Genomic DNA, 27,074 nt, shown 5'->3' with positions numbered 1-27,074 from the left:
ACCTTTTGTCTTAGTTGCTTTCTCTGGCCTGGGCTTTACCTCATTTTACTTGGCGGGGAAGTTGCAGTGCTTCACAGATGCTGGACGCGGGCGCAGCTGGCGTCTCTGTGCCATGGTCCTGCCCCTCTACAGTGCCATGATGATCGCGCTGTCCCGCACCTGCGATTACAAGCATCACTGGCAAGGTCAGAGGTTTGCAGCAGTGTCCTACAAAAGCACACAACTGCTTAGAGCATCTTCATTTACATTTCAAAAATGGTTTGTTTAGCAGGACCATTCATTGAAAAATATTAATTAGATCATATAGATTACTGAAAAATGTCACTAAATAAATGTACTTTTAAAACATTGTTTCTCAAGTGTAATAACATGTGTAATCTTGGTAACACTATTTCGATGATCCACTTTAGATATTCAACTATGTCAACTAGCTTTTATTAGAGTCTGTAGCTTGTCTACTTAATATCTGCTAACACTTTATTTTGATGCTCCTCAACAGACATTATACTGACTATAAGTAACTTTGAAACATGTCATCTTATTCTACACTCTTAGAAGAAAAGGTTCTATATAGAACCTTAAAAGGTTCTATCAGCGCTACGTATTTGGAACCCCTAAAAGGTTCTATACACTCTTAAAAAAGGGTTCCTCTGGGTTCTATATAGAACCCTGGGGTTCCATACTTGGCCAATAGAATCTTTTACCAAAAAAATGGTTCTATATGGAACCATTTTGGAGTTCCAAATATGAAGCGGGGGATGGAACCATTTCTGGTTCTAAATAGAACCATTTCTTCTAAGAGTGTACAAACCCGATGTAACGGGGAGGCATTGTCTTGAGAATCCATATGCAGCTTTATTAGAACAGAATTCACGTCAAACAGGCAAGGGTCAATCACAGGCTTCAATAACAGTGTAGATAAGGCAGAATCAAAGTCAGAGTTCAGGCTGAGGATCAGGGCTGGCGGCAAACACACAGGGTAATCGAACAACAAGGCAGATGCAATCAGAACAGGCAGGCAGCAAAGATTCAAGGTCCAATAAACAGTCCAGGTCATACACGGGAAATCACACACGGAATAAACGCTCAGAAATGTATGCATGGCAAGACAAGACTTCGCAATGATGAGGCTGAGAGAACAGTTTAAATAGAGAGAGTGAATGGGAAACACCTGTGAGACAAATCAGCCACAGGTACGGGGATTATGGGATTTGCAGTCCAAGGGAATTAGTACTCCGGAGATGCTGACCTCTGGTGGTGAGTGGAGGGCGCCACAGAGGCTGTATTCGTGACAGAGCCCCTCCCCTGTGAGCGGCTCCTGACGCGAGGAGGCAAACGACGCCGGGGTCTTCCTCGAGATCTTGGGGCAGGTTTGTCCGGGTGATCTCTGTGGAAATCACTAGTGAGTGAAGGGTCTAGAACGTCATTAGCGTTGATCCAGGATCTCTCCTCTGGACCGTATCCTTCCCAGTCCACGAGGTACTGAAGGAGTCTGCCCCGACGACGAGAGTCCAGGATTTCATGGACCCGGTAAGCCTCCTGACCGTCGATGATGATGGGAGGAGCTCTCTGGTCACCAGCCTCGTCTAGGCCCTCCTCTCCACTCGGACCACCAGCGGGCTTGAGCAAGGAGACATGAAAGGTGGGTGAGATACGGTAATGGTCAGGTAAGGCTAATCTAAAAGAAACTGGAGTGATTTGTCTGATGATTCTGAAAGGACCCACGTACCTGGGACTGAGCTTCTTGCAAGGTAACCGGAGCCGTATGTTTCGGGTGGACAACCAAACCCATTGCCCTGGTTGGTAGTTGGGATTGGTACGCCGATGTCGATTGGCCTGTCCTCTGGTGCGATGCACTGCCCTTTGTAGATGGACATGAGCACTATTCCACGTCTCCTCACTGCGTTGTAACCATGAATTGATTGCGGGTAAGTCCGAGGGTTCTCCAGACCATGGAAACAATGGGGGTTGGAAACCTAGGATGCACTGAAAGGGGGTGAGCCCTGTAGACGGCTTACAAAGTGAATTTTGAGCGTACTCAGCCCATAACAGATAGCGACTCCAGTCGAACTGATTCTTCTGGCAATATGAGCGAAGGAAGCGGGTGAGTTCCTGGTTTAATCTCTCTACTTGACCATTGGCTTCAGGATGATATCCAGAGGTTAGACTGACATTAATGTTCAGTAGCTGACAGAAAGCGGACCAGACTCGGGAGGTGAACTGTGGACCCCGATCAGAGACTATATCCTCCGGTAGACCGTAGAATCGAAACACATTGTTGCAGAGGACCTCAGCGGTTTCCAGGGCAGTGGGAAGCTTGGGAAGAGGTATCAGTCTGCAGGCTTTTGAGAAACGATCAATTACCGTGAGAATGGTAGTGTGACCCTGAGAGAGAGGAAGATCCGTCACGAAGTCGATGGCGATGTGTGACCATGGTCTTTGTGGGATGGGTAATGGATGAAGAAGCCCAGCAGGTAATTGATGTGGAGATTTAGAGGTATTGCAGATGGTGCAATTTTGAATGAACGTGATGGTGTCCGCTCGTATAGAAGACCACCAGAACTTGTTGTTGAGGAGTTGTAAAGTAGCTGTTATACCTGGATGACCGGAACTTGGGTTAGTGTGTACCATTTGTATTACTCTCTGTCTTAGGGCCAGTGGAACGTACATAAGATTAGGTGGGGTTTCAGCCGGTGGAGGTTCGGTGACTTGGGCTTCCGCGATCTCAGTTAATATATCCCACTGCACAGGTGCGAGAATGATGGTGGATGGAATGATGGGTTCTTGATCTGGCGATAGGAGATCTGACTCATAAAGTCGAGAGAGTGCATCTGCCTTGGTATTTTGCGAGCCTGGACGATACGTAACTCTGAAATCAAATCTGGTGAAAAAGAGTGACCATCTGGCTTGTCGATGGTTAAGTCGTTTGGCTGATTTCAGATATTCGAGGTTACGATGATCAGTGAGTACAGTGAACGGATGTTTAGCCCCCTCCAGCCAGTGGCGCCACTCCTCGAATGCCGCCTTCATTGCGAGAAGTTCGCGATTGCCAACATCATAATTCTGCTCGGTAGGATTTAATTTACGGGAGAAGAACGCACAGGGAAACAGCTTGGGAGGTTCCCCCTGGCGTTGTGAAAGCACTGCCCCAATGCCCGTGCTAGAAGCGTCTACTTCAACTATGAATTCACGTTCAGGATCTGGGTGGTGTAGAATTGGAGCGGTTGTGAATCTCTCTTTTAGTTCACTGAATGCTGCTAAAGCTGCTGAGGACCAGGTTAGTCGTTGGGTTCCCTTCTTGATCATGGATGTCATGGGGGCAGCGATACTGCTGAAGTTACGGATGAACCGCCGATAGAAATTGGCAAAACCCAAGAAGCGTTGCAGTTCCTTGAGAGTAGTAGGTTGGGACCACTGAGCTACTGCCTGTACCTTCTTGTCGTCCATGGCGACCCCTCCCGAGCTAATCACATATCCGAGGAAGGAGATGGTCTCTTGGTGGAATTCGCACTTCTCTGCCTTGGCGTACAATTGATGTTGAATGAGACGTTTGAGAACCGCTCTGACGTGTTTAACGTGCTCCTCATAAGTCTCAGAGTAAATGAGGATGTCATCGATGTAAACAATTACCCATTGGTTCAACATGTCTCTGAACACGTCGTTAATGAAAGCTTGAAACACGGAAGGGCTATTGGACAATCCGAATGGCATAATGAGATATTCGTAGTGCCCTGTCGTGGTGGAGAAAGCAGTCTTCCATTCGTCCCCCTCACGAATACGGATGAGATTATAGGCACAACGAAGATCCAGCTTGGTGAAATATCTTGCTTGTCTGAGTTGTTCAAGAGCTGCCGGAACGAGAGGTAGAGGGTAACGAAACTTGGTGGTGATGGCATTGAGAGATCGGTAGTCAATACAGGGACGAAGACCTCCATCTTTCTTTTTGACGAAGAAGAAGCCAGCTGATGCGGGTGAAGTGGAAGGACGAATGAAACCTTTGCTGAGTTCCTCCTGAATGTAGGATCTCATAGCCTCTGCTTCAGGTTGTGACAGCGGAAAGACTCTGCCCTTGGGAGGTTGTGATCCTGGGAGGAGATCTATGGCACAGTCACTGGCTCGGTGTGGTGGTAAGTGTGATGCTTTCATTTTGCTGAATGCCTCGGCTAGATCCTGATAGACACTGGGAAGTACCTCGGTTAAGGAAGTCTCGGTCCCCTTTTTGACAGGCAAGTTGTGAAGACAATTATGAAGACAGAAGTCTGACCATTGAGTGATTTGTTTCTTAGTCCAGGAAATAGAAGGGTTGTGAAGCTCTAACCATGGAAGTCCGAGGATGATGGGATTTTGTGGTGATTGAAAAACAAACAGACGGATGGATTCAGTGTGGAGAACTCCAGTGCTCAACTGCAGATCTTCAGTGGTGAATTTGATGCGACCGGAGCCCAGAGGTCGGCCATCTAGCGCTGCGACTGCCAAATGAGAATCGTAAGGAACAAGGGGAATATTATTATTTCTCGCAAAAGACATGTCGATGAAGTTTCCTGCAGCCCCTGAGTCAATTAATGCCAATGTCTCAATGACCCTCCCATTTATCTCCAGATTAACAGCAATCTCAAAACTAGTAGTGGGTTTGGGAATGGAACTCACCACAGTGGAATTGCGGGATGGTCTGGTAGGACAAGTTGCTCTTAAATGTCCCGGTAATCCACAGTACAAGCATAGGCTCTGTCGAATGCGTCTCTCTCTCTCTTCCTCACTGATACGTGTAACACCAATTTGCATGGATTCTACATCTGAGTTGACTGTTGCAAATGTCATGGGGGAAGTGTGCAGACGGTTAGTGCGACGAGATCGAAGGAGATTGTCGATCTTGATGGACAAATCGATGTACTTCTCCAGTGACAGTCCCTCGTCACGACAGGCAAGTTCCGACTGCAACTCCATAGATAAGCCTTTACGGTAGTGGAGCTTGAGAGGATCGTCGGGCCATCCCGTCTGAGCTGCGAGAGTACGAAAAGATAACGCATAATCCGCTGCCGAACCCCTTCCTTGCCGGAGAGATAATAATTGCTCACCCGCCCCCTTTCCTCCAACGGAGTGCTCAAACACCTCTTTGAAGCGTTGAATAAAATCCCTGAACGAAGGAAAGGTTGGTCTATCCTCATTCCATACGGCGGTAGCCCACTCCAACGCTCTCCCCGTGAGAAGTGAACACACAAATGCAATGCGGTTCTCATCTGAAGGATATAGCATGGGTTGTTGATTGACAAACATAGAACATTGAAGTAAGAATCCCTTACATTTATCTGGAGATCCATCAAATTTCTCCGGGAAGGCGAGCCGAGGACTGGCAGTGTTAGGAATAGCCTGTGCCTGTGCCGGTACCGGTGGTAGAGTCGGGGGTGGCGCCGGTATGCCGGGTGCGGAAGGCTGAAGTGCTTGTAAAGCTTTTACCAGCTCTTCAGTAATCGAAGTCAATCGACTGAGCTGTTGCTGGTGGGTGGCCAGGACCGATGCTTGCGCAGTAACCTCCGTGGTAAAATGGTAGAATGCTGCTGGATCGACATCTGGCGAAGTCTTCTGTAACGGGGAGGCATTGTCTTGAGAATCCATATGCAGCTTTATTAGAACAGAATTCACGTCAAACAGGCAAGGGTCAATCACAGGCTTCAATAACAGTGTAGATAAGGCAGAATCAAAGTCAGAGTTCAGGCTGAGGATCAGGGCTGGCGGCAAACACACAGGGTAATCGAACAACAAGGCAGATGCAATCAGAACAGGCAGGCAGCAAAGATTCAAGGTCCAATAAACAGTCCAGGTCATACACGGGAAATCACACACGGAATAAACGCTCAGAAATGTATGCATGGCAAGACAAGACTTCGCAATGATGAGGCTGAGAGAACAGTTTAAATAGAGAGAGTGAATGGGAAACACCTGTGAGACAAATCAGCCACAGGTACGGGGATTATGGGATTTGCAGTCCAAGGGAATTAGTACTCCGGAGATGCTGACCTCTGGTGGTGAGTGGAGGGCGCCACAGAGGCTGTATTCATGACACCCGAACCCTAACACCCATTAATCTAACAGTCTACTAATACTCTGAGACTTAGTTATATAATATATATTCGATATAAAAATGTTTATTCTGTCTAGCACATCTTTACTCGATCTACCATAGTTATTTAATTAAACATGATAATTAAAAATACATGTCAAGCTAATTAACTTTTTCCAGGGATTAATACAGATCGAACTGTCTTCAAGTCTTGTAGAACATAACACCGAGTATGCATGGTTTAGTGGAGTTACTTCTTGGAGATAGAGATAAAGCATTAGCAATTGTTTGTAAGCTTTGACATCAGTTTTACTGCGCACTGGCCTGCTTCTAGATGTTTTACCCATACAGTTATTAATCATGTCTGTGTATCATCCAGAATCACGCTGGCGCACAGCCATACTGTCACCATCAATAACAGCCTCAGACATGATGTGAAGTCACATGATGCATCCAATGAATAGTCTGAGTCAACAAAGACAGCATGACATAATATGATGGAATGGGACATATAACCGATATAGCCAGAGGAAAATAACACAACATGGCCCATTGGTTTTCAAAATTACAATAACAGCAGGCCTGAGCACCAAAGCGATCTGACGAAAGACAAGAGCAAACCCTAAGAACGCCTCCTGGCGCTACCAAAGGAACCTACCTGTTGATTGTAATCATCGATAAGGGAGTGATCCAATATGGGATACCCAACATCTCTCCTCCAAACCATAACCCCAGCAGTGCACCAAATACTGGAATCCGCGTCCCCTGTCTCAAATCCAGAATACGTTTGACTGAATAGCTGGGTTCCCCATCTGCTAGACGTGTTGGTCGGGGAACCGGAGCAGGCGGATTAATGGGAATGAAGAACAGGTTTTGTTTTGGAAACATGACAAACTAAAATAATTCTCCTTTACGCAGGAGGAAGTTCGAGGTGGACTGCCACTGGTCTAAGAACTTTAGTGACAGTGAATGGGCCAATATATTTGGGGGCAAGTTCATAACGAGCAGAGAGGAATATTCTTGGAAGAATGCGACACTTTGACCAATGACACAGACGGGAGGCTTTGACCCTGGCGATCGGCCTGAGTTTAAGTGGGCACACCCACCCAGAGGACAGCCTGCCTTCCATTAGTGGAATTGCACTAGCATAGTTTAAATCATACTTATCTGACCGTTATCAGTTTGTAAACGAATAGATGTCTTATCAATCAAAAGTTCAGTATGGAGTACCACAAGGCTCAGTACTCGGACCGTTGCTGTTCACTCTGTACATGCTACCCTTGGGAGATATCATTAGGAAGCATGGCATTCGTTTTCACTGCTATGTTGATTATAATCAGCTCTATATTTCTTCGCCCCCGACGAAACGCATCAATTCACAAAATTAACGGAATCCATAGCTGACTGGTAATTTCCTACTAAACTCAGAAAAACAGAGATTCTAATTATTGGCCAAAAAACTTCCTCACTTAATAACCTAGAATACTGTCTAACACTTGATGGCTGCTCTGTCAAGTCTTCGTCGTCGGTTAGGAGCAATTAGTTTATGCGTTCATGAACTCAAGGCTAGATTATTGTAATGTTCTACTGGGTGGTTGCCCTGCATGCTTAATAATCAAACTACAGCTTGTCCAAAACTACAGCTGGTCCATTAATTAAACGTATTAATTTGATGGCGGACCCAGAAAGGTTCAAACGACAATCATCACCAGTGACAACTGGAAATTCAAAAGTGGATGTTACTTACTTGTTCAGATGACATTTTAGGGTGAAAAGTCTTATGTTGGCCATTCGATTGATTGCGATTGCGAATGCCAGTATCCACACCGGCGGCGACTGACAGACACACACTCTCCTCAAACATCCGTGCCGGGGCACAACCCACGTAAAGTTGATATTTCCGCGAATGACTGCAATTGCAGATTTCAAACAGAGATGGCGACAAAGAGGAAAAACTACGGACTGCAGCTTTAACAGATCACTCGTTAGTAATATATATTCACATATTTACACATAAATAGGAGATAATTTGCTTATTAATGTTAACTAATGAACTTATTTAATATAACATAATGATTTAATGTAAATAAAATGCTAACAAATCTCATTAAACGTTGATTCATTTATTACCTAATGCACTTTTGTACCTAATGTTGTGAAAAAATAGTTTAATTAGTCATTTTGAGTGCATTAAACAGCACATTTTAATATACATTAAACAGTGATCCGTCAATCAATAAATCTGTAATGTTTAATAAACACATTAGTAAACATTAAAAAGCATATGCATGTATATTAACTAAGGGTCTGTAAAGCAATGTATCATTTTCAATATTTTCAAATATTAATGAAAGTTATTATAAAGTGTTACCTTTATTTTATTTATTTATTTATATAGATTTCCTCGTCACCTCATATAGACTCCTCCTATCAGTGAAACAACTGCAAGCGGATACTTATTAGTGTGACTTTATATGGGCTATCCCCTAGGGCCTGCTGGGTAGTAGAACAGAACTAATCTAAACAATAGTGGCATGGACCATTAAACTTGATGGGTCCAATCTGGTCCAAGTAAATACAAGCTGTGGCTCAGAAAAGCTTGCCTTGTAGCACAGTGATTTAAAGGAATAGTTCACCTCAAAATGAAAATTCTGTCTTCATTTACTCAACCTCAATTTGTTTTAAACCTGTATGAATTTCATTCTTTTGCTGAACGCAGTTGATGGACCCTGTTGACTTCCATATTAGGACAAAAGGACAAAAGCCAAGGCTTTTGGCTTGCTTAGTTGGGGACATTTAATATTCAACTTCTAGAAAACAAATTTTGTTGTGTTATTTTCATGTTATCAGCTGCTTTGATACAATCTGTATTGTAAAAAGCACACTCTAAAACATGCTGGGTTGTTTCAACCCAACTTTGGGTCAAATGTGGACAAACCCAGCCGTTGGGTTATTATTTAAATTAAAATTTTAACCCAACGCTCGGGTTTGTCCATATTCGACCTAAAATTGGGTTAAAACAACCCAGCATTTTTTAGAGTGCACTATATAAATGAAGATGACTTGACTATGGAAGTCAATGGGAAAATTGGTTGTAGCTGGAATGTGCTACGATTGGTCAGCTCAATGTGGCCGTTATCTGATTAGCTTGAGGAAACAGTCCACTTACAATATTTGTGGATTTGTCTGCACGTCGATGCTAGAAGTGTTTCAAAATCCACAAATGCGTGAGGTGTGCAGTGTTGGGTGTAACTAATTACTAAGTAATTAGTAATTAATTACTTAGGCCGTGTGTCCACCAGCGTTTTTAGCGTCTAGCGTTTTTATCCAGCTGAAAACGCTAGACGCTCTGCTGAAGACGCCGTGCTTTGGGCGCTTGAGAGCGCTTTGGCAGCGCAGCGGTTTTTCTGTTGAGACGTTTCGTTGCTATGATACGGAATATATGCAGCAGTTTGAATGTTGTGACAGTTGGTTGGTGTGGTTTGGTCCCGCCCCTCCTCCACTGTGATTGGACGGCTGGGTAAAATGTGACAGTGAACATTTTTCAACTCCCAGCGACCAGTAAAAACGCTGGGCGCTCGGCGCTTCAGCGTGAAAAAGAACGCTCTGCGCCTCGGTACGCTCACGGCGTTTAAAAAACGCGGCGCTCCCATTGAAAACAATTGAAAACATACGCCAGGCGCCTTAGTAATTAGTAATTACTAACTAATTAGTTACTGTAATTTAATTACTTCTCCCTTGAAAATGTAAAGTAAGGGATTACTCTTCATTTATCTGTAATTTAATTACAGTTACTTCTGATGCAATTGAGGTAAATACTGTGTATAGATCAATCCGATCTCACAGCGATTCGTATGCATTTTATGAGGTGTCTAAATCGTACGACCGCACTTGTACAAATTCGTATGAATTATTGTAAAATATGTATGAAAAAAGTATGAAATGTCATGAGATCAGACATAAAACAATAGTGGGTTTAACATCAAAATGTATTGTCTGATGCTAAAAAGTATGTTTTTATAATGTAACCTTAAGGATAATTCATGCAATTTTATAGTATTTATTTGAAAGAATTAAAACAGATTCATGTCTGTCCTTGTATTATTCAGCTGGTTGAGATTGATATGGGATTTTGAAAGTAATTAGTAATTAAAAGTAATTAAATACTTTTTAGAGAGAGTAATTAGTACAGTAATCTAATTACACTGTTGTAGAGGTAATTAGTAAATAGTAATTAATTACTTTTAGAGTAACTTGTGATATAAAACTCATTTGTAAAAAAAACTCATTTTTTTTTTATTTGTGATTTATTTATTTTTTCAACTGTTCGGTTACCGACATTCTTCAAAATATCTTCTGTTGTGTTCAGCAGAAGAAAGAAACTCATACAGGTTTGAATCAAATTGAAGGTGAGTAAAGGGCCAATTGTTCAGTCCATCCTCAAAATGATGTTTCAATCATTTGATTTGATTTTAGACTCAACGTTTTGGGAATTAAATAGCTGTGTGGTGTTTACTTGTGCTGGTGAAACAGTCAGTGCGCACTGCAGCTCTTTTTAATGGTTGTGCTTAACTGATCCTCTCAGGGTGACATTAAACGGCACAAACCATTTAGTGAATTGTGTTTGCTGCAGAATCTTAGATCAGTAGCTACCCAGCCATTCGGTAACACTTTACTTGAAGGGGTGTGCATAAGACTAACATGACACCTTCATAATCGTGACATTATGAATATGAAGGAAGTTTTATGCATGTTTGTCATTAAGTGTCATTCACTCAATTATTACATTTTTTATGCAAATATGACATTGTTTGAGATGTCTTTGACATAAACCAATACATTGGTTTGGTCTTTGTCATGACAACTTGACATTACTAAGACAACACAACCTGTCATAAACATGACATAGCAGATTAATGATCAAACTTAAGAAACCACTTTATGGGTTGACATTACATTAAACTGTCACGTGGTTGGCTTTGACACTGGCTGTCATGAAGCCATTATAACATTTTAATGACAAATTCAATTTGTAGTTGAGGTCATAAAAAAATATTCATGACAGTTATAATGCCTCATTTCATTTAATTTTATGTCAAGATGTCATAACAAAGACATCTCAAACGATGTCATATTTGCATTCAAAATGTCATTATTGAGCGAATGACACTTAATGACAGTTGTCATAAACATGTCATGGTTATGAAGGTGTCATGTCAGTCTTATGCACACCCCTTTAATTGAAGTGTTACCATGACGACAATAAAAGAATTGACAGGCAGACTAAGGATGGATGAGATTTATTGTATCTGTGTCTTACTTTGTGAACCTTGAATTGCCCCTCACAGATGCATTTGTTGGGGGAGTGATCGGCCTCTTCTTTGCCTACGTCTGTTATCGGCAGCACTACCCACCCTTCCTCCACACAGACTGCCACCTGCCATACGCTAGTCTGGCTGTAGCGACCGCCCACAACGTCCCAACCTCCCAGGATCAACCTCTGGCCACTGATAATGCCACCAGCCTGCCTCTGGAGGGCATGACCGAGGGACCAGTATGACTAATAGAGACTCAATCCTCCGACCCCCCACCACACCGACGTGGTATGAACCACACTTGACTGACACTTGCACATTCCAATGAATCGGACCATCCCATTTCATGTAGTTTCTTTTCTTTTTCTTCCTCCAAGCATCCAATCTGCTCTCAGATGTGTTACACTTTATTTAATTACTGACTATAAGTGTTGGCAAGTTGGAACCTGGTGCAAGAATCTCTCCCTACCATGGCAAGTAATAAAGGGTACCATGGTAGATAAAAATGGTGCCATTAAACAGTATGCTGAGGTATCTCTTGAATAACCACCTGAGACTTTTTTTGTAAGGGCTGCCTGTGATACAAATGGCAAATTGGTTTTCTGAGAGATTCTTATCTTAAAGGTTTCGTTCATAATAACGATTCATTATTTGCAGTGGTTATGTGTTTATTCAGTAGCAGGCTTGCATGGATGTTAACGGCTCGTGTAAAATTGTGTTCTGTAGCTTTGCCATGTACCATGTGCCAGAAACAGAGGAGTTAGATGGAAGAACAGATGCACTAGCAAAAATACCAAGGCATTACATTATTATTATTATTGTTTTTCACATATAGTACTATTATCAAACCATAGGTTTTAGTCACTGAATGTTTTAGAGGTAAATATCATGGTGTGAGAATTTGGTAATCATGCAGTTCCCAGCCATCTTATTCCCATTTAATATCATCATTGTACTCTGGTATTGCCACAGCCCCCCTTTTTTTTTTGTAAGATTGAAGGACAAGCTATAGGATGAGAACGTTACCTGCAACATCCTAAAAGTGCAGCAGATAGTATAGTTAGAAGCATGAAGGGAACATGATAAAAGATCTACAGTATCTAATGTCTGTATTATAAGCTATACCAGCCCGTTCTTATCCCAAGGCATCATATACTGATGCTTTTGCCAATGCGTATAGACCTTATGTAGCCCCGCCCCTTTTCAGCGTTGCGCTCGTTGTCTTTTGACTTCCGGTCTGTATTTTCACAGCGATCTTGCATAGGTATGAATGAACTGCTCGTTAAAAAATTTCCCGGTCGACATTTGTTAAGACATCTGCTTTACAATGCTTATGATAAACATTACAATGCTCATGATAACTTTTGTTAACTCTACAAAAAGTAAATCCACTTCACCAGCTAATTACTCCTCAACAGCGATGCCATTGAAATATACAGAGCAACTTCAAAAGATGAAGGCGCCCACGTTTCTCTGGTGCTCTACATCCAACGCACATGGCACCCTTTAGCGTCAATATGAGACGCAGATATATGGGCCAGAAGGCGCCTCCTAGTGGTCTAACCCTAACACTACCCCAGACCTAAACCGAGGTGTGTTATATTGACGCTAAACAACATGACATCATGACTTTTGCGTAAACATATACGCCACTTTCGAGTCAGGTGGCGTGTTATCTCCACGCAATTTGTGCTATCCGCGTGTGTGCGTATATCTACGCCATTAACGTCCGCGTCATTCCGCGTGTCCGAACACGCAGTCAAATCTCCAGTCATAAATGCTATTAACCCCAGTGACGGTTAGGTTTAGGGACGGGGTTGAGGTAAGTCCTATATTTATATAACGTTAAGTTAACGGCGTTCATAAACACGCTGAAAGGCGATTATGCGTCTTGATAGCACGCCAAAAATGGAAATACGAATTGGCATGTCATACACACGCTACTTCATGAGATCAGTCTGCGCTAAAGGGTGCCATGTGTGTTAGCTGTAGGGGTTTCACAACTGATTTTTGCTAGTCGACTAGTTTTGCATAACAGTCGACGACTAGTCGACTAGTCGTTAAATGGTTTATTCTAGGGGTGTGCGATATCACGAATAGTAAATGTCCCCACGATCTGCTTTTGAAGAATGCTAGCCTTGCTCTATTCTGTGTGGCGCGTTTGTAACGTCACGTAATACGTAATTACGCTCAAAAGGTTGATTTTGATTCTGTACTTCCGGCTGCGTCGCCCGTCACCTTTTAAGCGTAATTACGTATTACGTGACGTTACAAACGCGCCTCACAGAATTGAGCAAGGCTAGCATTTGTCCTTAGAAAAGTTACATTTTTGGAATAAGTTTTGAAATAAGCGATCGTTTCGCTTGATAAGACCCTTATTCATCGTCTGGTGTCGTTTAAAGACATTTGAAGCTGCATCTGAAAGTGTCTTTTGGACCTTGAACCGTTTGGAGTCCATTATATGGAGAAAAATCCTGGAATGTTTTCATCAAAAACCTTCATTTCTTTTCGACTGAGGAAAGAAAGACGTGGACATCTTGGATGACATGGGGGTGAGTAAATTATCAGAAAAAGTTGTTTCAAAAGTGAACTAATCCTTAAAGACCCATTCTTACAGGTCATTAACTAAAAAAAGTTGGTTAAGTGTTTAGTTACTCTTTAACGATAAAGAGTACCATGTGCGTAGTATAGCGCCGTTTTGTCATGTAGCGTTCTATGTGACGCTAAAGGATGAGAACGGGCTGATATAACATACCCATAATGCATCTTTACTGACTTCACAAACATAGTCTCTGCTAAGTCTCTGGTATTTTTATTCGCATCATGTTGTAAAACTGTCCATGGAAAACTGCTGATACATATCGACCTGCTACACTTGAGCTTCCAGAGACCATCGGCCCATGACATTGACAGTCTCCGCCACAGACACTCCCTCTCCCTGCATTTACTTACTTTATGTGACATTTTATTTTTCCTCCTCTGTAGCTTAAAGGTTCATTCATTCTGTGTCCTTCAACCTACGCCGTTTCAAAACGCCTCCTTTTTATCTTTATAACCACAGACACTTTTAACTGGCATTCAACTAATACAGTTTTTGAACACATTGCCATGTTAATACCAAGTACCTTGTAAATACTATGGTAAAAGCATGGTATTAGCACCTGATCATGCGTCATGGTTTCTCCTCGTATTGTTTTCTCAATCCAATCAAACTATTCCACTGTTTCTTTACCTGTTTCATTATCTGTTCCTTTTTAGTTTGTTTGTTTTATTATATTCATCCGTCCATTCTCCAAACTGTTTATCCTCTGTAGGGATGCTGGAGTCTATCCCATGCACCACAGGCAGGGAAACACCATGGACAGATGGCCAGTTCATCACAGGGCACACACACACACACACACACACTTTGGGTTGTTGTGGGGGAAAGAAGAGCACCCGAATATAACCCACACAGACCCAGGTAGAACATTATCTCCCTTTTTATACTTTCTCTCACATTTTCTCTCACTCATCCTTCATTCAGATTATCGTGAACTCATATTTTATATAATCTTGGGATGATTAGAAACGTGATTACAAGGAGGTAATGTGATAACATAGTGAGAAAATGAAGCACTGCTGTAATCACCACAGCAATCTACCAAAATAACTAGTACAGTAATTGTTCCCATGGCTAATTAATTCATCATCACCACCAGTATTATTGGATTATAAATTTGATTTATTATCCATTTTAAGGAATAGTTCACCCACAAATCAAAATTATATCATCTCATCCTAACCCATGAATAAAACTACAAAAGCCCATATAAGTTCCTTTCCATTCATCAACACGTCATATTTAATGCAGCATCCTTATGCCAAAAGGGTAATAAGCGACAAACAATTATATTTTTGGTCTTTCGCTTGAATGAATCTTTCCATTTTGAGGTCCATAAAAAAGTTTTAAACAACAGACATAAGAATGAGTAGAAAAAATCACAGAATAGTAATTTCCGAACTATTCCTTGAGGTCAATAAAAATGAAAACCAAATATTTTAAAGGTTACTTCACTGCTGAAAAAATGGGCTTTCAATAAATCAAGTCTGCCTATGAAGTAGAAAGGCTTAAACAGTTTTTTAAAAAATGGTGCTACCTGATTAGAGAAAACAAAGACAAAATGCTGTTGTCTTCCCATTTGCTAAATTGGTCGGAAAACTTCAGCTCCCATAATGCACTGGGCATGTTGCCGTTCAAGGCCAATCCCACCAGTCTGCTATGGAAACGCTTAGCCGGAGTCTAAAGCTAACCTTATCCCCACCTTGCTTTAGTAGGAAACACCTCTTAGCAAATTTTTAGTCATAGCGGTGTCGACTTGTTTTGTTCCCGGTTGCAAGAACTCAAAGAGTAATTATTTAGCGGGAGTGCATACCGGAAAGAAAGTTTGTGTTCCATTTTTACCATAGTGCTGTTTAAAGAGTAGACATAGTACAATACATCTTTCAGTGATGAACTCTTATAATAACTGTTTTGTTAAAGGTGCATTGCGCAACATTTCATGTTAAAAATACCCGTTTTTCTAACATGCTTAAAGGAGTAGTTCACTTTTGAAAAAGATTTTGCTGATAATTTACTCACCCCCATTTCATCCAAGATGTCCATGTCTCTCTTTCTTCAGTCGAAAAGAAATGAAGGTTTTTGATCAAAACAATCCAGGATTTTCTCCATATAATGAACTTCAATGGGAACCAAACGGTTTAAGATCCAAAAGAGCAAACTGTTCAAAGGGCTTTAAACGATTCAGGACAATGAATAAGGGTCTTATCAAGCAAAACGATCGCTCATTTAAAAAAAAAAATAAAGTTTAAGTTTTATAAGCTCAAATGGTCGCCTTGCTCTGTTCTGTGATTCGCGTTCGTGACTCTCCTGTTTGAACTCGTTTATCAAAATGAATGAATCTTTTTTCATGTCATTTGGTTGATTCAACGAACGAAATGAACAAATTGACTGATTGGCGTCACCTTTGACCATGCTTCAATATTTGACGTTTTAGGCGCCCTTTAGCGTCACTTACATGACGCGATCCTACGGCGTCATCTAACTGACGCTAAAGGAAAGCGTCTGTTAGAGGACGCGGTTAGGTTTAGGTGTGGGGTGGGGGTAGGGTACACGCGATCCTAGGGCGTCATCTTACTGACGTAACACAGTCTCATCCCAAGACGTCATATAACTGACGTTTTGGGACGTATTTTGACCATACGTCAATATCCGCCTTTTTAGGGTACCCTTAAACGTCGGTAGATGGCGATCCCGGGCCGTCATACAACTGACGCTTTACCTTTAACGTCAGTTAGGTGACGGGTTCGGTTAAGGCTTAGGTTTAGGTTTAGGTATGGGGTAGAGTTAGGATCCCATAACCTCATCTACCGACGTTTAAGGGGGCCCTAAAAAGGCGAATATTGACATATGGTCAAAAGACGTCCCAAAACGTCAGTTATATGACGTCTTGGGATGAGACCGGGTTGACTGACGCTAAAGGGCGCCTAAAGCGTCAGATATTGAAGCATGTCCAAATGCTTCCCAAGGCGTCAGTTAAGTGACGCCTTGGGGGTGAGAATGGGCTGATTATCAGCAAAAGTTTTTTTTTAAAAGTTAACATGCAATAGTGAGGTCATGTCACAACAATACAGAATATTCCCATTTGGTATACTATGAACTATTTCACAATAACAGAGTAGGTGATGTGTATTATATTGTGTGCAGTAGGCAGACCACTATTATTTCTTGATTGTATCAAGGATTGCTCGGTGGGGTCAACATCACAGCTGTTCTATCCAACACACAAAATGAATCTATATGAAGATGAAGCAGATTCTGCCCACACATCTCAATTCCCTTAACATCTGCTGCAGAAATGATTCTCAGCTTATGTCAAAAGTGTTTCATTAATTTTAATGAAACTCATTTGAACACCTTTTCATTAACTTTGATGAAGATGGAAATGATCTCTTTAATAGCTGTCCTCATATTGTCTCAGTAGTTGTGTTTTAGTAGCAGAGGACAGAATAAGGCTAAGCTTGTGAAAACGATCTATTTTGTGTTCCGGTAGCAAGGCCAGCATGTTTCATATCTTGTCAGTGTTATTCCCCTGGAAAAGATGACGATATTGATTAGTTTAAGTTTGTTTCAAACATCTTCTAGCTGGATTTATTTTTGGAAGCGGAGAACAAAAGCATCATCCAAAGGACATTTCCCTGAAGGTTTGGCAACACAAATAATGCAAATTAAAAATAGTATTTTTTTTTTGTTGTTGTTGTATTTATAGGTTCCAGCTCTGAATGTAATGAAAATAGCATTGAAAAACAACAGTGGTCTAGAGTGATGAATATATGGTGCTAAATGCAAATAAAGTTACATTGTTTTTAAATAGTTGTATTTAGCATTGATACATCATGTGTTTGTTGCACTGCATCACACAGAAATGATCATTTGTGTTTTAAAGGAATGTCAAATTACTTGTATAACCATCTGTATTTTATTAAGACTGTACACAAACTTTTTTTTTTTTTTGCAGCAAAACGTTCCCAAAACAAATAGAAAAATGGCCACACTCTCAGAAAAAAAGGTCCAAAAGCGGTCACTGGGGCTGTACCTTTTCAAAAGGTACGCTTTTGTACATAGGGTGTATATTAGTACCTTAATGGTACATATTAGCACCTAAAATGTACACATTAACACCTAAAATATACATATTAGCACCTAAAATGTACATATTAGCACCTAAATGTCCATATTAGCACCTAAAATGTACACATTAGCATCTAAATGTACATATTAGCACCTAAAATGTACACATTAACACCTAAAATATACATATTAGCACCTAAAATGTACATATTAGCACCTAAATGTCCATATTAGCACCTAAAATGTACATATTAGCAAATAAATGTCCATATTAGCACCTAAAATGTACACATTAGCATCTAAATGTACATATTAGCACCTAAAATGTACATATTAGCACCTAAATTCTCCAATATTAGCTTCTAAAATGTACATATTAGCAAATACATGTCCACATTAACACCTAAAATTTACATATTAGCAAATAAATGTCCATATTAGCACCCAAAATGGACAAAAGTTTATCTTTTGAAAAGGTACAGTCCTAGTGACAGCTTTTGTACCTTTTTTTCTGAGAGTGCATGATCAAATAAGAATTAAAAATATCTTTCTAAGTGCAGTACTGAGTTAATTATCTTACAATCTGAACTTCAAATTGATCTTTTTTTATGTTCCTAGGATGTAAATCCATAAATTTACAACTGGTATATTAGAAAAATATACAACAAAATCGTACTGATTTAACATCTAAATGGGAGATTCTAGCATTTATTGCTGTGGAATGTATCTATTTAACGTTTTCTTTCATTTTCTTTTGGGATCTGTAACCCATAAAAAAAAAGAGAATGTTTCAGAAGTAACAAATTTGAGTCATGTACATAATGTGATGCGTGTTGTGTAAAGATCTTTTTATATGTATTTGCAGATTTTCGAAATACATAAATACATGTTTACGCAGACATCAGAATATTCTAGTTTCTACGGCAAGTCCTTCTTTTATACCCAACAAATGTTTCATAGTTGTCTTTTAGACAGAGGAAATGAAGTCTGTGATATTCCACCGTCATTGAACACGGCATGCCAATTCCATTTGTGACAAGAAACCATTTTATATGGAGAAGCATGCCTGGCTTCAAAAGCACTTTGAATTGTATTTTGATGATTATACTTACATGTACAAATAATTGTAATCAAACAAAGAAGTGAATAAAGAAAAGAAAGTGTGCTTAAGGCAGTGTTTCTTCTTTCAATACACACTGAAGCAGCCTGAGTTTGTTTCTCGGTGTTCTCATTGAAAGTGTTTGTTGTGCTGCATCACGCAACCTTGGGATTCAGGCTTGCTTCTACAAGTCTTTGAGATCTTCCATCGAATGGCAAGACTCATGTTCGATCACAAGTACAATGCTGTACCAGGTGAGCTATCAAGCTAGTTTTCTACATCAAAAAAGTGAGGTTTACAAAATGATGCACTGTGTTTTGAGGTCATTGCATAATATAGTGTGAAAAATTTCTATTTTTTGACCTTTCCCCGCCACTAGTATTCATTTCAGCAAGAAATTGCAGTGAAAAGTAATTTTCCTGTAGTTTACCTTCAGTAATTACATTTATGATTAGCTTGTAGCTCGTGTTTATGCAATAATTTCAGGACAATCTTCTAATTCATGTTGCATCGTGTGTCAATTTATAATGATTTTTTTTGTTTGTTTGTTTGTTTTTGCCATAAACAGTCACACTGAATTTTAGCATTACCATTTTCAAACCTGCCTCCTTGTACAGTACTTATGTGTACTTACAGTGTACTTACCTAGAAAGTACTGGCTAATATAAGGTAAGTACATGGGTTAGGGGTAGGTTCAGGGTTAGTACTTAGTTATTACCCAGTAATTGTAATTACTATAATAAGTACATAGTATGTACATGGGTACAGGACTGTGGAAGGAAGCGTTAGATACGCAGTGAACTGTGCAGCACAAACTGTTGAGATCAAACTCAAATAATGAGGGATCTTGTTAAAAATAAACTTCAGTGACTCATTTCTAATGCTGAGATCGTTCAAAAGGACACACACACACACACACACACACACACACAGCAAGACAGCAAAACTTTTCACCTGGTGTTTAATTAAGAATAATTTAGCATACCTGGTGCCAAACGAAAGTAGAAATTGTGACCATTTTTATCATCTACAATGATTTCAAATTTTAGGAAACTATATCACTTGTCAGACAATGTGGAGCTTTAAACATATAGTCACTTATTATTTATTATCACAAATATATGACAAAACATTAAAGGGGAAATGAAGCATTGAATCAAGTTTACATGATTTACAAGATGGATTTCCACTATAATCAACAATTATATAAGAAACATGACAAATGTAAACATATAGAAGAAAAAAAGGAAAAACGTTATATCTTTCGCCGCCATTGTGCAGTATTGTAACATGTGACGTCACGGGGTTGGTTGGGTTCAGTTTAACAGGCTCTGGGCAGTGAATATCCCGACATCAAACTGTGTTTACACCAGTGTTTTGACCGCGAACGACTAATGTTAGGTACAGTCATTAGACAAAAATACGACGTCTAAAGTTATATGTTGACAAACTGCACATAGAAACATTGTTCGCAATGTCTGCCATCATATTCTCATATTCTCGTCACATCCCACACTCTTAGAAGAAAAAAGGTTCTATTTAGAACCTTAAAAGGTTCTATCAGTCTCAAAGGTTCTTTATAGAACCTTCAAAGGTTCTACGTATTTGGAATGCCTAAAAGGTTCTAGACAGAATCCTTTTTAATGGTTCAAAAATAAGAACCCTTTAGGGTTCTTTGTAACCAGGAAAAAGGTTCTATATGGAACCTTTTAGGTTCATTCATTATCATTGGTTTGTCCTTTCCGGATTAAATATTTCATATTATTGATAAACATTAAGACCCTAAAATGTATTTATGAATGCATGTGAATGATCACAAAATTCAAAATATGGGGGTTAGAAAATGTATATATTTATTTAATTTTATAGTTAATCAATATCACATGAAGAGTGCCATTTCAGTTTTTCTCCTTCAAAAATCAGCATGATTAAAATGTGATATTAAGTTACTACAACAAAAGTGTTGCAGAATAATGTAATATATGAATGAATATTGGCCTTTTTGTGCCAAAAAGGGTTCTTTCTTGTCATTATAGAACCTTTTTTAGCATAAAAGTTGAGTAAAGAACCCTATGCTTCATGAACCCTTTTTTTCTAAGAGTGCATGCTCAGGAAGCAGTGAACACTGTTTAGGGACCCTATCAGTCAGGGTCTAACCTAAACCTTCCTAAAATGAAGGTGGTTTGTGGTTTATTATAGTTCAGGAAATATGAATTATTTTGAAATTACATGTGATGCCACTAATGGCTCATAAATTACACACTTAACCTTTAGCTTGCAAGGTCATGTCTCCTTGATCAGTTCTTTTTAAGAAAAACTTTGTGTGTGTGTGTTTATTTTGGCAGCATGTATACCAAAGATGAAAAGTCTTCCAGTAACATTAGAATAACCTTCAATTCGGATATATTTTGGCTGTTTTAAAGGCTGTTTAAAAAAATTACATTAATTGTGCCACAGTCTACAATGGTATTCTGTTGATCGATTTCCATGTCCCACCAGTCCATTTAAAGGAGTTCAGTTTCTATCCAGAGGACAAAAAAGGTACTACAAAGCCTGAAGTTTAATGGAAACTGAAGTGGTCTTATGAGCAAATGTCTGTGTGTATGAGTCACACTTCAGTGTCCATTTCAGCCTCTCTCGTCCCATTCAGAGCTTTCAGCATCTCTCAGTGAAGGCAGATATCGCCTTTAATTGAGGTGGAATGAACTCTGCTCTGCTCTAGTTTGTTTCCCCTCACAGTGACAAAATGACAAAATTGCACAACCTACATTTGCAAGCAAAAGAGATATACTAGTCCATATATATAGCTCATGTTTCCTACGACAAAACCAGTAGTGTGTAGTGAGCAGCATCTAAAACAAGGCGAATACCTCCTCTCTGTGTTTGGGGATGTTGGAGTCTTTTCTATTCAGGAGAACTACGGTCAGCTGCATGTTACATCTTTTTGTCTCCTGTTACTCTTGTTCTTTATAGACCTTATTCAGAGCAGCGCCATGACGGGTATGAAAGTGAGGCTGTGAGGGATATACTTACCTTGTTTCCAATGGCATCCGCTGTAAAAAGCTGAATAAAGCGGCTAGATTACTTACAATTTTCCACAGCTTACATTGTCGGGAGTTTTTTTGTCAACTGACATTTCTTGGAAAGATATTTTTCCAGTGTTTAATGAGCAGAACAATCCAAAAACACGTTAAATAACAGTACAGCCCATTGAAGAGATGCGTGTCTATCGCTCACAGCCTCGCTTTCATTCTCATTAAAAATCAAAGATGGCGCTGCCGTGAATAAGGCGTATAGAAACTGTAGTATTCTTTCTTCTTGGGAATGTTAAATGATAATTACTAATAATAAATCACAATTACAGCAATGTTGGAGTAATTATATAGTGCCATATTATTAATATGGCACTATAATTAGATTTTTATTGTAAATATTATATGACTGCTCTCTGTGGACATTTTGGAGGGTTTGTTGGTTCTCAGAAAGTCATGAAAATCAGGACATTTCACTGTGTACAGCTCAACACAATAGAAAACTTATAAATTAAATGGGAAAAAAATGCTGTTAATGAATACTGGGCAAAATTAATTACTTTAGCATATCCTCACTGTGTCACTTCTGAGCTCAGGACAGGAAGTAACTCTAAATATTACATATATTTGCCTAGGGTATAAAAATTTATCTTAATTAACCTTTCATTGTTACCCAGAAAGCATCTGGTACTGATTTGAATCCACGTGTACCAGATGTGGCACCCTTCGCTACGCCCCGCCCTCCCTAGTTACTGTTGCTACGCCTGTCAAGCTTTCGCGGCTGGCCCATCTCTATTATAGTGTGGATGCACCCGGTGTCAGACATTCCCAATGAGATAATTAATTTTCGGCGAACAAGTGAAATATCTGAGAGAGCAAGACAAAGGGGACTACAGTATGCATTCGAGGGATATATTCACGACATTATATGCAACCGATTAGAGAATCATTTCTTAAAAATTGAAGTTAAAGCCTAACGTTATAGTCCCAGCGCAAGCAGCAGCGCCTCATACGCTGACCGTTCAAATGGGAAACACAAATTGAGGAACAGCTATGTTCATACACAGCAGGGTATGTGAAAATAATCTTAATAATTATAAATCAAACAGCTTATCAATAAATCTTGTGAAGTAACACTAATACCGGGAGAGCCGCGATCGGATTGGGTTAAGTTAAGGGGTAACGTTAGTAGGACGTCGATTAACAAAATGCTGAAATATATTTTAAAGTATGTCAGTGAGACTTTGTCTTGTTTCTTTAATCGTCTTATTTTACGTTATCATTATGACCAAAGAACCGTCAATATTTCCAAGCAATAAAGGTGTTTTTGTTAAGCATGTAGACATTTACCAGTAGTTGTGAATGGGTCTCGCACATAGATGCTAGATCACGCCAATCATTTCTCCCCTTGGCTTTTAGGCCCCGTCCACACTACTGCGTTTTCGTTTAAAAACGGAGAATTAAAACGAAAACGATCTCCGTCCACACTAGCGTTTTACACCTGCGTATTAGAATTGATCTCCGTCCACACTAAAACGACTGAAAACGTGGATCACGTGATCATTCACCAACACTGGGCATGCGCGCGCCGGTGTAAACAGTGGTTGGCGAATCAGGGAAAGATACGTCATGACTGATGACACCCAATCATAGAGCCGAGCGTGAGCCTCTGCGTCATCGTTTGTAAACTCCTCCGTTTTGTCTCGTCCACACTAAAACGCCCTCCGGAGATTCAAAACGCAAAACGCAGCTGCAGCGTTTCTAAACTTCTCCGTTTTAGGTCTTCGTTTTTCCCGTTTTAGTGTGGACGGGAGGTGCAAACGTAGCAAAAGGTCTCCGTTTTTAAACGAAAACGCAGTAGTGTGGATGGGGCCTTAGATTTTCTGGAAGGAAAACAATTCCTCTCCCTCGTCCAAACTTTTAGTATGCCGGTATCAGATTTGCACAATCCATACGCACAATGCTACCGCATGTTCCCTCGTTCGAAAGCTTGCCAGACCTCCCGCGCATAGTTACGGTTGCTAAGACATGATTGGCCAGTGGCGGTTTTCGGGCGTGGCTTAGCGAAGGGTCAATTAAAAGCTGAAGAGGCACCAAGACACAACTTCTGACTTAACCAAAGTTTTGTGGAGTAGAACATGTTTGCTTAGCTGGTAATTGTGTAATTGAAGTCATATCATTGGTAAAATCTAATTGGAAGTACTTTTACACTGTTGCCTCTGGCTAATTGTTTTAGTCCGCAGGTTGAAGCGGCATGATTGGGTGGGTTTTTAATACTTATTAGGCGGGTTTTGTTTTGTCATACATAACCCTGGCTGCATCAGTAGCTGACACTGAGAAGACCCCCCAGGTGTGACCATTGTCTGAAGCCTGAATAGAGACATGCCCATTTATTTACCCCTCAAAGTTCTGTGTGCTCCATAAAAAGCGCCTGCGCCATCACTCCTAAGGTTTTGAAGCCATCAGAACAATCAACTTTAGAGTCAGAAATCTCTCAGGGGCTGACTCCAAAGGCTAGCCTTGTCATCTTGCGAATCATACAGAGATAAACTTCGAGAAGTTTCTCTACTCAAAAGACCAAGATTCCTTGCGAATAGGACATGCGCAGAACACCAATCACTATGGGGATTTGCCGATACTCGTTTACATGACCAAAAATTCGGGTTAGAAAAGGGGTACCCCCCAGGTATAATATCCCGGTTTTTAAAATCCAGGATATGAGCATATGCGGGTTTTTGCCGGTGTTTACATGACCATTCACGACCAGGTTATTGCTGAACGGGTTATTGGCTGCATGTAAACGTAGTAGGCTTAGATGGCAAGGTAGGCTGCAACTTCAATGAAGAAGCTAAAGGATGGCGAGAGATAAATAGCATCTTTTCACCTGCTGACATCACCGTATAGCCCAGCTCCATTAAACCCACAATGGTGGGGAAATTAAAAGTAGCAGGATTAGTGTGCTTCCAGGCTGGGACACAGCTCATTATGAGCAAATTCAACTGATGAAATGCGGCTGACATGATCAGGTGAGAGAAATTGAGAATTAGAGCCCAACCGATAAAGGATTTTGAAGGCCGATACCGATAGAAATATTTTTGGGTTTTAAAATCCGATATTCCGATATATCGGCCGATATTTTTTTTTTATTAAATATTGTTGGATTTCACACACGTGTAAAAGAAAAGCTAACTTTTCTGCACAAGATACGTTTGGTACTTTTCCTCTATGTCTAAATGTTCACTCCTCGCAAGTATAACTTACATTTTACAATGCAGGAACTGTAGAGATATGCTAGTTATAAATACAGTAATCATTACTTTATTTAGGCAGAAAAAGTTCATTGAGGTTTCCAAGCTCATTAATGTTAACGTTAGCGGTCTTCCACTGGTGATAGTGGCATTAGCTAGCTTTGTGGTTAGCTAGTCTATGATGAGCCGTAATTTAGCAATAGATGACATCATACCGCAAATTGTAAAACATACATTTTCAATATAAAAGGCCAAGGAGAGATGATTGAAGCGTGTTTCATCCGTTTTTATTTTATTTTTTAAATATTAATTTATCGGCCATTATAACTGCCGATAGCGATATTTTGGAAAATGCCTAATATCGGCCGATAATATCGGCCGGCTGATATATCGGTCTGGCTCTATTGAGAATTTGTCTGCTCACTCTCCATCACCTCAAGCTCACACATTGTACCCCCATGAGGTGCCTTGACAACCTCAAAAAATTGTGACAGGGAGTGACCGATCTCCCTTCTTACTTCAAAACGAAGGCAAGCTGACAGCAATGCACTTTAACTTGAAAGTTTCCACAGTGTACTCAATCAGAAGTACCTTTGAGTGCTGCTTGAGCTTGAGAAATTCCCAGGCGCTTCACACAGTTACCGTGTCTGTCCTCACTTGTTATAAAGCACTGGGGACACAGTGCCCCGGAGGGCAGTGACAGCATCATCAGCCAATGGAGGAGTTCCCATAGTGTCATCTACTGAAGCTATGAAAGTGTCTGTGACAGATTATTTTCAGTGGGACACAATATATCAGTTGCCAAACCCGCCACAAACATTCAAAGTCATTTTATATCAATAAAAAAAAATCCACAGTGACTATGTCTCTTCAAATTCATAAATGAGTTATAATATAATAAATGGTGCACTTTAACTAAAGCCAATCGGGATCTCATCTGAATTATCATCTTGACTTGCCAGTGATGTTCCCGTAAAATAAAAGATGCATGACAATCTTTCATTTGTCAGTGAATATACTGTCGAGATCTGGTTGTCAGTGAATAAATTAATTTTCTACATATTAAGATTTTGTGCAAACCGATTTGTTAAATAAAATTGTTAATAAAATAACGGTAGCAAAATCGACATACATTTAAATCTTACTTTTCTTTAATGCATTTACACACTGCACAATGAATGCTGGACAGTTTATGTAGCCTGCAATATAATGTCACATGTATTGTTGCATTTTTACATGTAATGTCACATGTATGTTCTGTTTCCAATTGGTTTTCATTGTGTCGTGTTTCTTTGGCTTCTCCATATTTTCCATTAGTTCAGTAATCCTCGTCTCCATAGTTAGTGATTTCATTAGTTTTCTGTTCAGGTGTGTCTCGTCTATTATCTTGTTCTGTTTGCATTTGTATGTTAGCCTGCGTTTGGTTCTGTCTAGTTCTCTATCAATGTCGTTTCAAGGTTGTTCTGTTCTTAGTACTTGGAGGAATACAAATTTGTCTCCAATTATGAAACCTGAAAGTTTAGTAGATGATTATTGAGTCTCCAGCGAGAGTCTCCTTTCCCGATAGTCCTGTTTTTGATTGGATTATCTATAAGGGAGACTTCCACCTTTGTCTTTAGTGGCTCTGGGATGGCTCTAGTTCCTGGCTAGCA

The 27,074-nt window shown here is 40.2% G+C and overlaps 1 protein-coding gene across 3 annotated transcripts in view; it reads left to right on the top strand.

Annotated features, from left to right (window-relative positions):
* plpp4 (phospholipid phosphatase 4) overlaps window positions 1-16,819 on the top strand; it is a 113,645-nt gene extending 96,826 nt beyond the window's left edge. For 2 of the 3 annotated variants that reach the window (XM_039690662.2, XM_089117319.1), the window contains exons 6-7: window positions 15-185; window positions 11,407-16,819. In XM_039690662.2, coding sequence (XP_039546596.1) covers window positions 15-185; window positions 11,407-11,618 — 383 coding nt within the window. In that variant the 3' untranslated portion in view covers window positions 11,619-16,819. The remainder of the gene's footprint in view (window positions 1-14; window positions 186-11,406) is intronic. The other variant, XM_039690663.2, reaches the window with a different exon arrangement.
* Window positions 16,820-27,074: the final 10,255 nt, after the last annotated feature.

The sequence above is a fragment of the Pimephales promelas genome, chromosome 11 (assembly GCF_988280905.1).
Source record: "Pimephales promelas chromosome 11, fPimPro1.hap1.1, whole genome shotgun sequence".
NCBI classification, from domain to species: domain Eukaryota; kingdom Metazoa; phylum Chordata; class Actinopteri; order Cypriniformes; family Leuciscidae; genus Pimephales; species Pimephales promelas.
Note: the sequence above shows the minus strand (reverse complement) of the source record. Positions and strands in the feature narration are given on the sequence as shown.